Here is a 15869-nt window from a genome sequence, read left to right as displayed (position 1 = left end):
AAAAAAAAAAAAAAAAAAAAAAAAAAAAAACTCGACTAACAGAACATGTCAGATGAAGAACTAAGACTGACTCTTCAGTGGGGACAAGCTATTCAGAATCCAGGGAACCAGGATTCTCATTCGATATTATACTGGTCAGGGTTCTCCAGTGAAACAGAACCAGCAGCATAGATGTATAGAGACATAGGTAGATAGATAAGTGGATAGATAGATACAATGAGATTTATTATGAGGAATTGAATGTATTATGACTGTGATGGCTGAGAAGTCCGACAATCTGCCATTTGCCAACTGGAGACCCAGGAAAGCCAGTGATGTAAATCAGTTTGAGTTCAAAGGCCTAAGAACCAGAGAAGCCAATGTAGTAATTCCCATCCATGGGCAGGAGAAGATGAGATGAGATATCCACGCTCAAGCAGTGAGACAGAAAAAAGGAGCAAATTCCTCCTCCTTTCTTGGCCTTTTGTTCTATTCAAGCCCTCAATGGATTGAATGATGCTCATTCTCATTGGGAAGGCAATCCACCTACTGAACCCAACAATTCAAATGCTAAGGTCATCCAGAAACACCCCCACAGATATACCCAGAAGTAATGTTTAATCTGGGCATCCTGTGGTCCAGTCAAGTTGACACACAGAATTAACCATCATAAATAATCATAAATATTAATAATTATAATTGATACTATGATTTAAGCACCTAATTAGAGCCACATGCTTTACATACTTTCCTCAATTTTAACATGAAAGAGTCATGGGGTAGCTACCTAGCTCACTTCAATTTCCTTTTCCTGAGAACCATCCTTACGCAGAAATAGGTCCCATAACTGTGTTGCTAGTACGGGGCTCCATATCCCTGGCCACAGCTGATTGAATTAGAGGGTGATACTTGACAAAAAGGGGCAAAACAGATTCTGTTTCCACTATACTTTGAAATGGTGCCTAAAGACTACTATATCAGTCATTTGAACAGAAGAGTTATGAAGAGCTACAGAGTGAGCATCTTCCTCATGTGGAAGAAGGATGAGAGATGGACAGACTACCTGTTGAGTGCTTGCTTGTCACATTGTTCAGATCCTATTGAGACTAATCTACCTTTGGGGTCCATTTGATAACTCAGTGCACTTCCCCCAAAATTCTTTTTTTTGTTGTTGCATAAAGCTGGTTCAAATTATATTTGCTTCCTATATCAAACCTGTTTTATAGATGAGAACAGTGAGAAGCTGAGTAACTTGCAGAGGGCTACTGGCACAGGGCAGCAGAGCTGAGATTAAATCGATATCATATTGACTCTTGAGCTTATTATTTATCTCCTATGCCATTAGAAGAAAGTGTTTCCTTTTCTCAGCTATCTTAGGAGGCTCAGACTCCCATAAAATTAATTATAACCATGTGACTTGCTTTGGTGAAAGAAACATACACAGAGGTGACATGATTCATTCTTAGTGGAGATATTGATTGCCAGTGCTTAACTCTCCATGCTGTTCCTTTTCCAGCAACCCCACGAGCACATCACAGCATGGAGGAAACATAGGATCAAAGAAGCATCCAACACTGAGCTAGCACGTGGAGAGCACCTGTGTGGGAAGCCACCTAAGCTGACAGTGGACTTCTCATGAGAAATAAAATTTGTTGTTTTAGGACGCCAAGATTTTGGAGGTTTCTTTGTTTAGCATTATCTATCTTATCCTACTATATTTAACTAACAACATCTTATGCCCCAGGCCTACTTCTGTCTTTGATTTCATATTAAATTAATTCCAACTTCCTCTTCTCTTAGAGCTATAATTTCAGTTATATATGGCTTCATAACAAACCAGTCCAAAGCTTAAAACAACAATAAATTATTATTTCTCATAATTCTGTTTAACAATAACCCAGGAGGAGCAAGTGAAGTCACCCATATTTTACAAAGGAGACTGGAGCTCAGAAATCTGGACACCTCAAATCACACAACTAGTAAATGGGAGAAGGGAAACTGCAGCTCAAGTCTGATTACTGCAAGGCCTGTGTTTTTTGTTTTTTACCATTAATGCATCACAGTTATTCTGGCCAACACACGCTGTGTTATCTAACAATGATTTCCATGTTCGATCTTTTCAGGTTTTGAAAATTACTTGACAAATGAATAAGAAAATAATCCATTAAAATATTTTTTCTAGAGCTTAGATCATTTATCGATTATTTTAATTTGGAGGGACGTACCTAATTCCTAAAGACCTTGATAATGATCTTATAACAGAGCTGTTAGCAATGTTTACTTATTGTAAAACAATCCCCAACTAAGCCAGGATGGTTGTTTGGAAGTACACACCTATGCAAACCCTGAAAGGGGATTTATTTAGATTTTGCAGTGCCCAAATTTTCTTCTGAGGAATTGAGCTCCTTTACTGTACCCTAGTCCCATGACAGAGAATTTCAGCCCAAAACTCCCAGTCCCACCATTTCTTTAAGGCATTTATGCTACAGTGCAAATGTCAGTACTCATGAGACTTGTATCACTGGGGTGGAGTTGAGATGGGTTGGCTTGCACATAAAAATTATACTGAGAAAGTGTCCAAAATTGCACTCATTATTGCTTGTAATTCCTGGATGCTTGAGACTAAGTCACACAGAGATTAGGATCAGATCTGGTTCAGAAGTGCTACCTGTGGTGCTGTTGCTATGGTAACCAATGGCCAAGGAACAGAGATCCAGGGAAACTATAGTCTTTGCTGCCATCATGAGCTGGGCTCTGCCACCAGACCTTCCCTGGATGACGTGCTTCACTGAGGAATGGCTTCTGCTGTATCCTGTTGTATGGTCCCATACTCTCGGTCCCCAGCCTCCAAATGACACTTTTCATTAGGAACCTCAGCTGCCTGGGCCTTTGATCCATTCCCTTCACTTTTGTTGTCACTTTTCTGATTTGGAGAGAAATAAGGAAATGTTTTACTGTACAAACAAAGACCTCTGAACTCCCCTTATTGTGCAGATGCCCATGTAAGAAGCTTCTACTTTAAGCAATCTCAGGCTTCACACCCAACTGCCTTCTTCTACAACACAGCTCATGATATCCTAACTTCGCGGGAGTGAGGCAAATAGGAAGAAGTGTCCTGGGGTGAGAAGAACTAGAAAAATAAGTCAGGCTGACTATGGGAGTTTGGTGAAATTGTAGTACATGATTACCAGGTGGAAAAAATAATTTTCTTTACTGACCTAAAGTTGGAGCAACCAATATTCCTATCTCAGGCCCCTTGGCCCCATCAGAGTGTCACATACCTTGTTTTGTATCCTGTAGTACTCATTTAACACATACTGATATTTGGGTTGAGTAAGACCGAAGAAGACAGCAAACCTTCCACCAAGGAATTCACATGCTAAAAGAAAGAATGAGCACTTGGGTAAACCGAATTAATAACTAAAGCTTAGCATCAGCTGAGGGCCAAGTTTAAACTACTCTGCAAGTGATCTCTTAATATACTTAACTTGAAGCCTGATAAAAGATTTCAATTGCCTTGACCTCTCAAAAATTCTAGGATTCAAAGGAAATTTGTCAACTCTTCTAACTTTCTATGGGATTATATATAAACTATTTTTTCCACATGTATATATCAGGAGAGATTATCAATATATTCTAACAACAGGTACAGCATGGGTCCTGAGCAACCAGAACAGGTACTGCTCATTAACCCCATGTGTACCGGCTTACATTTCAGATTAAACCCAAACTCAACCCAGTGTTACCAAGATCCACATCAGGAATTCTTCCATGCAACCAGACAGACTCCTCAGAAGTCGTTCAAGGCCTTCCTTGTCTGCGTTGGTAGCAAGGTGGCCTGCAGACTCAGCCCTGGGCTTGTTAGAGGCAGGGATAAAGGTGTAGCATGAATAATGAGTGGTTCCTGAAGATGTCCCCTAGAAATGTTTTCCTTTAAAATTAGAGGATTCCTGACAACCTTCTCTTATGCCCCAATTATAGGACTTTCTGATTCCTTTGATTCATTCTGCCTCTTGGGATATCGCTCACATAGGGCATCAAAATGATGCTATTTTTAATATGTCTTATCTTTTCAAAAATATGCTATCTCTTTGTTCTGTATATTTGTAGTAGATAAGTTTTTTAAAGAATATTAAAATAAATCTTAGGGAGCTTTCCTGTTTATGACCTACTAGAATTTTAACTTGAAAGAATTAATTACCAGTGTCACCTGGGTTTCAACTCCATTCAAACAAAATCTCAGTCTAGAGAGCCTGACTGCTAGCATCTTTATGCCTCCACTACAACTTTGAAGCATTGTAGGCAGGAGCATTTTTTCACTGCAGCTCTGTTTGGAACTCACAAGAAAGCTGGGCTCGCCATACATCCTATCCCTGAAATCTCAAATCAAAACCCAACATGCAAATCACTCTTCTCCATACTGTCAATCCCATATGGAGTTTTACTTCTTTTACATGACCTAATCTTCTCTGATTTCCTCCATCTGAAACATATCCCATTTTTTTATTTTTGTTTTTGTTTGTTTGTTTGTTTGAGACGGAGTCTCGCTCTGTCACCAGGCTGGAGCGCAGTGGCGCAACCGCGGCTGACTGCAACTTCCGTCTCCTGGGTTCAAGCGATTCTCCTGCCTCAGCTTCCCAAGTAGCTGGGATTACAGGCACATGCCACCAACCCAGCTAATTTTTATATTTTTAGTAGAGACGGGGTTTCACTGTGTTGACCAAGATGGTCTCAAACTCTTGACCTCACGATCCGTCTGCCTCGGCCTCCCAAAGTGCTGGGATTACAGGCATGAGCCACCGCGCCTGGCCCGAAACGTATCATTTTAAACCCTTTTGTCTTAACTGAAGTGTAGAGCTTTCTGGAAGACAGCATTTTTTTCTGTTAACATATTGCAGTCAGGGTAGGGTTAGTATTCACTGGGATTTTCAATGTAACTTCCGAATCACTAACTCTCTGTGCTTGTGTAAAAGCATTTATTTCTTGAAGGTTCATATCATCTGACTAAATCACCTCATCTTTACTTTTTACTGTAATTTAAAGACTCTCTGGTCACTTTCATGGTCCTCAAGCTAGCCTTAGCCAGCCACACTGTCATAGCTCTCTGAAGGTGTCTCCTCCATATGTCAGTATGCCCGAGTCTTCCAGGTCATAGTCCCTGTGCACTCCTACCCTGGCAATTGTGAAAACCACTTATAATTATGAGCATGTTTGCTGATCTACATGATTCACTGAACAATGAGCCCCTTGAAAGCAAGACTGTCATTCATCTTTGTGTCCCAGGGTCCAGCACAGTGCTGAGCATATAGTAGACAGTAAATGTTTTTTAAATGAATGAATGAAGATCACTTTCTAAGAGCTATAAATACATTTTATATTTTCTCAGATTCTTAGTAGTTTGCCTTTCTACCATATTCACAAGATGTGCAAGTTAGAAGGAAATGAGTAATTAGATGTTATCAACTATGTCTTAAAAAAATTGGTGAAAGTAAAACAAAATAAGATTTAGTATTTTGTTATAAATATTCACTTAGCCCAGTCATTATGTCTCTAGGAGGGATCAATAAAATTCATGTTTATAATAAAGCAATTATGATGAGGGAAGTAGAAACTTAGAACTGTATATATACAATATATATATATATATATATATTTGAGACGGAGTCTTGCTCTGTCACCAGGCTGGAGTGCAGTGGCACAATCTTGGCTCACTGCAACTTCTGCCTTCACAGTTCAAGCGATTATTCTGCCTCAGCTTCCTGAGTAGCTGGGACTACAGGTGTGAGACACCACACTCAGCTAATTTTTTATTTTTAGTAGAGATGGGGTTTCACCATGTTGGCCAGGATGGTCTCAATCTCTTGACCTCGTGATCTGCCCACCTCGGCCTCCCAAAGTGCTGGGATTATAGGCATGAGGCACCACACCCAGCCAATAATTATTTTTTTAAACTTGGAAGTTTATTCAGATGAAGAGTCAACTAAGGGAGGACCGATTATTGTCCTCTAATATTTGAAACTCTGGGCCTATGAAAGAGGCATCTAGCCTAGTTTGGTATGGTTCTAAGAAAGAAAAGTAGGAACTTTGTAAGTAGATAAAATTGGGCCGAGATAAGAAAGAATTTCCTGATGAGAGCTGGTAAAAGATGAAGGATCCACCTCAGAATGTGAGGTTCTGTGCCTTTGGAAATTAAAGCCTAGCCCAGATCTCACTTCTTCAGCATGCGATGGAGTGGCTTACACAATTGGAAGTCCCACATAACTCTGAGGGCCTATCAATATTTATGTCTATTTAGGACAGAAAAAAAATAGCCTTAGCAGTACTTACTAGAAAATGAGGTGCTTGCTATTCGTCCTGCCCAAAATCGTAGATAGGGTCCCCAGGAAAGTTTAGACTGAAAAAAGGAGAAATCAACATAGAGTAATTAATAAGAAGAATGGTGACTGCAGATTTGTTTTAATGTAGAAATTTCAAAATGCTCTATATAGTATGTTCCATTTTCTCTCACACAGATGAAGAGACTAAGATGATTAAAATTATAAGTTGCCTACACATGGATCTAGAAAGCAAAAAAGGAGACCAAGGACTTAGTTTAAAGCTATTTTTTCTATAAACCGTGTCTGGCTCAGTTTCTTGTTCATTTACCACCTCCCCCACCACGTTCCCTAATATTGACGTACTAAGCTTACAGGGTCAAGTGTTGAATTTCTGCTCTGTTCCTCTTGTTTCTCTTTTTCCTCTTCCTCCTCTTCCTCTGTGCTAGATTCTTCCATGATGTCTCCGTCAACAAAATGGATAATCCTTCTAGGAGTCGTCTTTTTGGAAGGTACACTCTTCTTTAGGTCTAACTGCTGAAAACCGTCTATCTCCATAATGAAACAAAACAACTAGAAAATTAAAAACAGGGTACCTTAGGGCAAGTTACCGACAGCTGAGAGTTATCTAGTTATCTTCAATAGGTACTAAAGGCAGAGATTTCAGAGGTAATCACACTTGTGACCTCTTCAATTCTTCAAATCCAGGAAGGGACTGTTCTGTTCTCTACCAAAATGAAGGTGATTTGATAAGTAGTGAAAATGTGAACTTTCAGCCTTCAAACAAAAGTGTCAACAGGGTTTTCTCACCTTTTGTTAACTTTAAAACGCACAATTGCCAGTAGGGAGGAGTCACTGCCCTGCAGAAGTTTCTCAATTATTTCAATAAGTATTGAGAAGCAATGAAGGAAATGGTTAAGAGTATAGGCTTCACAGACTATATATATAAGTATATATTTGGTAAAAGACTTATTTTCAGAACATGTAAAGAATGATTACAGTTCCTTAGGTAAAAGGTAAACAATTCAATTAAAATATGGTCAAAATATTTGAGTAGAGATTTTACCAAAGATTTACAGATGACTAATCTCATTAGTCATTAGGGAAATATAAATTAAAATCATAATGAGATATTATAACATACCCATTGTAATGGCTGAAAAAAGGTTTTTTTGAAATGGAGTTTAGCTCTTGTTACCTGGGCTGGAGTGCAATGGCGTGATCTTAGCTCACTGCAACCTCTGCCTCCTGGGTTCAAGTGATTCTCCTGCCTTAGCCTCCTGAGTAGCTGGGATTACAGGCGTCTGCCACTATGCCTGGCTAATTTTTTCTTGTTTTAGTAGAGATGGGGTTTCACCATGTTGGCCAGGCTGTTCTCAAACTCCTGATGTCAAGTAATCCACCCACCTCGGCCTCCCAAAGTGCTGGGATTACAGGTGTGAGCCACCATGCCCAGCCTATTTTTTGTTTTTGTTTGTTTTTTGAGATGGAGTCTTACTCTGTTGCTCAGGCTGGAGTGCAGTGGCGCAATCTCAGCTCACCACAACCTCTACCTCCTGGGTTCAAGTGATTCTCCTGCCTCAGGCTCTTGAGAGGCTGGGACTACAGGCACACCCCACCGTGCCTGGCTAATTTTTCTATTTTTAGTAGAGACGGGGTTTCACTATGTTGGCCAGGCTGGTCTCAAACTCCTGACCTCGTGATCCACCCGCCTTGGCCTCCCAAAGTGCTAAGATTATAGGCATAACCTACTGCACCTGGCCAAATTTTCATTTTTTATTTTTTGGGACAAAGTCTTCCTCTGTTGCCCAGGCTAGAGCGCAGTGGCATGATCATGGCTCACTGCAGCCTTGACCTCCCAGACTGAATTGATGTTCCTGCCTCAACTTCCTGAGTATCTGGAACCACAGGCGCATGCCACCATGTCTGGCTAATTAAAAAAATACAAAAAAATTAGCCAGGCATGGTGGCATGTGCCTGCAGTCTCAGCTACTTGGGAGGCTGAGGTGGGAGGATTGCTTGAACCCAAGAGGTGGAGGTTGCAGTGAGTTGAGATTGTGCCGCTAAGCTCCAGCCTGGGTGACAGAGCAAGACTCTGTCTCAAAAGAAAATAAAAATTAAAAAAAGATGCAACAAATATATGTTTAAAAAATAGTAAATAGGATGACAAATGTCAGGAAGTATTGATTTTTAAAAACACTATTTTGGTGGGGATGGTATAAAGACAAAACAGAGTATTAAGTATTAGATAATAAAAAAAATATGAGTTGACTTCAACTATTGTTTTGGGATAGGCTGGATAAGATAGGTTGCTAAGTACGCATGTTAACAATTGAAAGGTAACTAGACATATAATGGAATTAGAATGTGTAGCTTCAAAACTAGTGGAAGAAAATAAAAAACACTCTGATGGAAGGCAAGAAAGAAGCAACAGTAAAGAAAAATCATGATCAAAAGAAACACTGAATAAAATATTAGCAATAATTCTAAGTAAGTCAATAATCATAATAAATGCAAATGGATTGTCAGCCATCCATTAAAATGAAGAGTAGCAGATCGAATTTAAAAAAATATTCTATGGGCAATGCAAACATGAATGAATATATATATATACACACACACACACAAATAAATCACCAAATCTTATTGCTACAATGTTGAGCTTAATGCCTTTGTCAAAGGTCAGAGTTGCAAAAGACTTGCCAAAGGTTACATTTGTCATCCACAGCAAGGTGATGTGATATCTGCCCTGCTCTGGGGACCTCTGAATATTACACATGGTTTCCCCTGACTTAATGATGGTGTATCATAGAAAAGCCTCAGAAAGAAGTAGGAATAGGTATTACCATTTAGTTTCTGATGCTAAAGAGCAGCAAAAGAATGCCCATTTACATTTGGTATGTAAGACCAACAGTATGTTAAGCATAATACTATTGCACAAATAAATATTATCAGTGCCATAAGAAACAAAACACATTCTACAACAAGCAAGAGAAAATTAAAACATTTTCAAAAAGTAACTTACATAATTCCTCTGTATTTTTCTTTCCTTAGTTACGTACAAATTTTGATGTTAGGGATTGTTCAATAGATGATAAGGGTTAAGGGTTCTGTAGGCTGAGGCCATACAGAGCGCTTGGATATGCTGACGTGGATGTGTTCTCTTGCATGTCTTACAGGGTGGAACATGTTTGAGTTGTGGGAAGGCCTATATTTACACATATAACATTAGCTAAGCCCAGTGGCTCTCAAAATTATTTTGTTATGTGAACCATCTGGTGGTCTTTTAAATAATTTCAAAGACAGGCCACATCTCAGACCACTTAAATCACAATCTCTGTGGGTGGAACTCAGGCACTAGTATTTTTTGAAGCTGCCCAGGTCATCCCAGTGTTCAGGCAAGTTTGGGGACCAATGCCCTAAAGAAAGTGGGACAAGAAGAAACTTTGAAACTGAAACAGAAAGAAACTTATGATTTAGTGATTTGGTTTATTGCAGAAAGCTTAAACATCAGGCTAGTTGCAAGACTCCTTGCCGTTTTTTTTTTTCCAAGGGGCATTCAGAATTGCTTTCTACTTTCTGAACATTTCTTCACCCTGCCCCAAGCTAAAAAGCTTAAATATCAAAAGTTTAAAAATAAGGCCTAATAGTGTCATTATAGTCAATTTACTCCTCTTAAAACTGTCCAAATTCATACATTTCCAAACCTAATGAAACATAAGCACACCCTCAACCCCTGCACACCTGGCTCACCTCCTGTGTTATCTTACAGACTGATGGTATCTGTCTGTTGGCTCTCTGAAGAAAATACCAGTCTCTGTTCTTCTTGATTATGGCGTTGTACATTAACAGACATACACATCCTTAAGTTCAGAGGGCTCTCTGAGAGGCTGGAGGGGGGTGGAGAAAGCGTGAACCAGCACAAGAGCGAGCACTAGCTAGCTCACAGTTGGTTTACTGAATGTTTTTCTGCCACCTAATGGGCATTTTAGAATATGCTATGCAAACTTCATGTTTATAATCAGTGCATGTCTCGCAGAGGGGTCTCAATAGTGAACAGGTCGGAATCAACTTATTTATAAAAACCTTGGGAGCACTGCCAGCTTCACATTTAGATGTGGATATTTTGTAAGTGATATTTTAGCTTCAGTTTTTCTTTTCTTTTTTTTTTTTAGACACGATCTTGCTTTTGCCCAGGATGGGGTGCAGTGGTGTGATCTGTGTTCATTTCAACCTCGACCTCCCATAGGCGTATGCCACTACACCCAGCATTTTTTTTTTTTTTGTAGTTTTTGTAGAGGTAGGGTCTCCCTATTTTTGTCCAGGCTGTTCTTGAACTCCTGGGGTCAAGCAATCCTCCTGCCTCAGCCTCCCAAAGTGCTGGGATTACAGGCACGAGCCACCACGCCGGGCTCAGTTTCTTAACCCCAAATATAAAGGATAGTACCCAAGTATATAATGTAATTAACAGAACATATAATCTCTCTGACCTTTTGAATACTGTATTAGCCCAGGGCTCAGTGATTGGACCGCTTCTCTTTTCTATCTGCTTTCTTGATGATCTCCTTTGGCCCTATGGCTTTAAATACTACGCACTCACAGGTGATTGCAACATTTATATTCTCCAGGTCAGACTTTTTCCCTGAATCTCACAGATCAACTACCTGCTTGACATCTCTTCTTAGTTGTCTAATAGACATCTCAATCGTAATTTGTCTATATCTTTGCTCATGCTTTCAGTGCAACTCTCACTCCATCCCCGCAACTCACACACCTTCTCATCTCAATAAATGGCAACTCTATTCTTCCAGTTGCTCAGGCCAACAACATTAAAGTCATTCTTGGTTCTTCTTTAATCACTCCTCACATTAAATCTGCCAGGAAATTCTCTTGGATATTTCTGGAATCATACTTTCATTACTCCACTGCCACCACTCTGGTCTATCATCTCTCACCGTTGCCATCGTCTCTCACCTAGATTATCGCAGCAGGCTCCTAATTGGCCTCTTCCAGTCTACACTCACAAAGAAGCCAGAATTGTTAAATCCTAAGTCAGATCATGCCATTTCTCTGCTTAAAACTCGCCAGTGGGTTCTCGTCTCACCTAGAGTAAAACCCAAAGTCCTCACAATGGCCTACAAGGCTGTGTATCTAACCCCTGTGAGCTTTATGATGCTGTCTTGTACTACTCTCCCCGACTGACATCACTCTAACCACACTGGCCTTCTTACTGCAATTCCTTGTTCATTGCTCATTTCCAGTCTTTAACTCAAATGGAGACTATGCTGAGCTCCGCTTTCAAGGCAACCTCCCATTGCCTTCACCACTGCCCTTTGCATCTTACCTCGTGTTTCATTTTTTCTCCTTAGCACTTACCAACACTGAACACTCCATATTCCACGTGTCTCTGTCTTCCCCTTCCTCCCTGTCCCACCCCTTGGCAGAGTGGGAGGGTTTTTACCTCTATGTTCACTGCTGTATCTTCTGCCCGTACAATGCATTACACATAGCTGGAACTCAGTATTTGTTTAACAAATGAATCATACATTTAGTTAATGTTAATGGGTGGGAGGAGGTATATAACAGATTGGAAAAATAACAAACTTGAATTGTCTTTATTTCCTGCTTTAGAAATGACTATCCTTCATGTAATATTTTTCTGATTACATCTATATACTAATCATTTCATTTTGATTAACTCCTTCACTGAAAAGAGTTAAAGCATTATAATCTGTACCAAGGAAATAACACATTAGTTCTACATCTTGGCATTTAACTTCAATAAGTAAATATACTATTTTAAATATATAACACTTAAAATTTTCTAGAATTCTTTCCATTTATCTAGAAATGTTTTCAAATGGACTATGTTAAAATTCAGCTAAGAACTGACGTTGGATCATTACACAGGAGCTAATTAGCGTTGCTTCCCCGGAGCTGCTGGTCCCCCTTCCTGCTTTCACCTTTCCTTCTTCCTGAGGTGGGTGAAAGGTCAAACCCCTGGTGAGAGCAGAGAGACCCAAGGCCCCACTGCGCACCTCAGAGGCAGAGCTTCACAGCACAGTATTCACATTTCTCTAGGCCCCTTCACCTGAGGGAACTGGCCTGCTCCAATCAGTGACCTGCCGTGTGTGTGTGTGTGTCAGAACGGAAGGGTAGAGTGAGGAAAAATGTGAAATAACAAATCACTGCTGCTCCTTGAGAATTAAAGAGCGTCATCACCTGGCAAGATTGCTGTATCTTTATTTGCAGTATTAAACCATATACATGCACCCCACTGCCTGCATGTCTGCCCATGCCTGTCCCACTGTGGTGTTTCCCAACCTTTTTTACATTATGGAAGATGACAGAGAAAATTCTTTGTAATTCTGGAGGCGACCAGCCTGGGAGCTCCAGCCACCTTAAGTCCTGCCCAGCTGGCCACCCAGAAGGCTTCAATCAATAGCTTGAGACAAACTACTTGAGAAGCTCTGCATTAGAGAAGCAAATTCAAGTTTGACATTTTCTCAGGGGAGTGCTCTGTGAGTGACTGTATAAGCCTCTACTGACTTCAAGCAAATCACAGGCATTAGATACATTAAATGCTGAAGTGAGAGCTCTGGCTTTTTGGATAAGCACAATCAAATATAGTTTTCTGTTTTATAATTTGTCAACTTCTCTTCCAGATTAACTATTTTGATCCCTTTATTACTAAAATATTCTTAAATAAAAATTTAAACTTTAAGCAAATTGTTCAAATGTCAAATAAAAAACAATCTTTAGATACAAAGTTATGGTAACCCAAAGTGACATTCCAAGTTTATTTTACACAGTAAAATGCAGTATTTTCTAAAGCATGATTACTCTAATTCTAAAAGAATTCTGAATATGGTTTTATTTCTGCATGCATTTATACAACATTAAAAGTGTCACCTCAAGTTTGTAAGGTATAGTTTTCTACAGATTATTGTACAGTGATAATAAGTCTCTAGCTTAGCATACCACAGTACAAATTCCGCATCATGTTGGACATTACTAAGCACAAGACATAAACAGGCCAATCAAAGTCCTTTGAGATTAAGAAGTGATAGGTACTAATAAACATAGGTAGACATTGAATAAGTCAAGGAACACTGAAGATTTAATGAGTCCATAAAGCATAAAATAATTGATGCAAATATATCTGTCATTTTATTTTTTTTGTGTGTGACAGTGCCTCACTCTGTCACCTAGGCTAAAGTGCAGTGGCATGATTGTAGTTCACTGCACATGCTACCACACCCAGCTAATTTTTTAATTTTTGCAGACACAGGGTTTCCCCATGTTTTCCAGGCTAGTTTCAACTCTAGGGCTCTAGCAATCCTCCCGCCTCAGCCTCCTGAAGTGCTGGGATTATAGGCATGAGCCACCATGCCTGGTTATCTGTCATTTTAAAACATTACCATGAAGAATGATTTTGCACTGTCTTAACTGTTACTGGCTTAGTAAGTATAAAAATATCAAAAAACGAGATCTCAATGAAATGTAAGTAAAATTACTTTTATTTTCATAAATAGATAACCCCATTATACACTTTGAGTAGAAGTGACATGTTAGTTGTCACTGCCCAGTACGAAATGCATATAATAGTGAACACAAATAGTTACATCTCTCTATAACCTTCATGTAATTTCTATACAATTGATTAATTTCCAACATTTCAAAAAACATTATATATCATGGGATACTTTAGTCAACAAAATATTTATCTGCTCATGTCAAAGATGCCTACTGATTTAAAGTAATACCAGTACCGCTTCATTTTACAGAAGCACTGAGCATATTACATTTTCCATTTCATATATGATAGTATCATCCCCAAAAATGTCAATGTGAAAATTTAGTAAGTAGATTAAGAAGCACAAGTGTCTAAGAGAAGTAGGTCCCACAAGCCAGAGAGTAAAGAGCTGGCATCAAGTACTGTTTAACGTTTTGTCAGTAAGTGGCACACAACAAACAGACAAGTGATTCTGTAAAAAAGACAACAGAAAATGCAGCGAGATTTAATAAAGTATTTTTTCCATAGATATTAAAATAAAATTAAATGTCTGTTTAGTTATTACTCCACTTATTCCGGAAACTGCAGCTTCAAATATTAATATTATACTGCAAGCAGTATTTAGTATTTCATATGTTAAGAAAAAACCTCATTGAATTTATCTACCTTTTTTTAAGGAATGTAAACTATGATATATAATTAATTACTTATTTGAATGCAATATTGATTCAGATAGGCATAATCTACTCATTTTTCATAATGAAATGTGTATTCCTATCTCAACACTTTATGCAGATTTTACTTGTTTCTCACAGGGCTGCTGTGGATTCAATGGCTTATCTACGTTTAGTGTCCAGCACAGTATCTGGCACACAGTAAGCTTTTAGTGTATGCTACTTATATTATTTATATTAAGTGAATCAATCTGTCACTTATGCTAGAAAAATTATCTAATGCCCCAAGAGAATAATCAAAAGTTAAGCCTACAGATGTGTGACTTCTGTTTAAGTATTATGCATCCACTATTTCCCAAATTTGCATACACAGTAAACTAATTGTTTCAACTGTTACAATCTATTTTTAAGATCATATTGTATCTATATTTGTTCTCTATGTTTTTGCTATGGCCTTTGGCCTAAAGAAATATGATTCTGACAGGATATTATCAGAAAACCAAATGTAAAAACAAATGTACACTGAAATCAGGTAACCAAGGCATTTTACTATAACTTCTTTAATAAAGAAGTAGAGAGTTACCAGTGTAATTCAGGACAACCTATCTCATTTTAGTTTTTTTTCTTTACATCATGCAATATTTGACTTCAAAAAACATTTTCCATTCTGTCTTTTCTTATATATAAACATTAAGAGCTATTACAAAGTTCTGTCCTCTAAGTAAAAAACCCACTAGAAAAGATATTTGTAAAAATCAGTGCAGGGTAACTGATACTGAATGAAGCACAGGGCTACTGGAATAGGGATAAGTTCTTAAAGGTCCCAATATACCTATAAACACTGGTTTTTGAGTAAATTATTGATTCTAATATATGTGAAGGACTTGGTGTGATGGTTGTCTGATCTTCAACTGTAAGTGACAATTTTTCCACCCATCAGAAAAGATAAATGACTGTGAACATAAGTCTGTGCTCTGATTAACACAATGGAAAAGTGGAAAAACTATCTCTGTTAAAAACTGATTCCTGTCATTCTTCTGATATCAAGTAAGAGGAAGGAAAATAAATTTTGTGTGTGTAAATAGAAAAACATACCTGAGGCTGGGGCGGTGGCTCACACCTGTAATCCCAGCACTTTGGGAGGTGGGTGGATCAGCTGAGGTCAGAATACTGAAATTAGGCCAAATCTTTAAGACCAACCCGGCCAACATGGTGAAACCCGTCTCTACTAAAAATACAAAAATTAGGCTGGGCATGGTGGCGTGTAACCCAGCTACTCAGGAGGCTGAGGCAGGAGAATCACTTGAATCCAGGAGGTGGAAGTTGCAGTGAGCCAAGATCATGCCACTGCGCTCCAGCCTAGGCGACAGAGGGAGACTTTCTCTC

The 15869-nt window shown here is 38.9% G+C and overlaps 1 protein-coding gene across 1 annotated transcript; it reads right to left on the bottom strand.

The window, feature by feature from the left end:
• Nucleotides 1-1829: 1829 nt before the first annotated feature.
• On the bottom strand, nt 1830-7400 carry FAM177B (family with sequence similarity 177 member B). The gene is made up of 4 exons (XM_017526366.2): nt 6669-7400; nt 6307-6373; nt 3261-3358; nt 1830-2902 (listed from the first exon to the last, which is right to left on the bottom strand). The coding sequence occupies exons 1-4, from the start codon at nt 6849-6851 to the stop codon at nt 2765-2767; spliced, it is 486 nt and encodes a 161-aa protein (XP_017381855.2). The 5' UTR covers nt 6852-7400; the 3' UTR covers nt 1830-2764.
• Between the last annotated feature and the right edge of the window lie 8469 nt (nt 7401-15869).

Source organism: Cebus imitator, unplaced genomic scaffold, assembly GCF_001604975.1.
Source record: "Cebus imitator isolate Cc_AM_T3 unplaced genomic scaffold, Cebus_imitator-1.0 Scaffold42, whole genome shotgun sequence".
Lineage (NCBI taxonomy): Eukaryota > Metazoa > Chordata > Mammalia > Primates > Cebidae > Cebus > Cebus imitator.
Note: the sequence above shows the minus strand (reverse complement) of the source record. Positions and strands in the feature narration are given on the sequence as shown.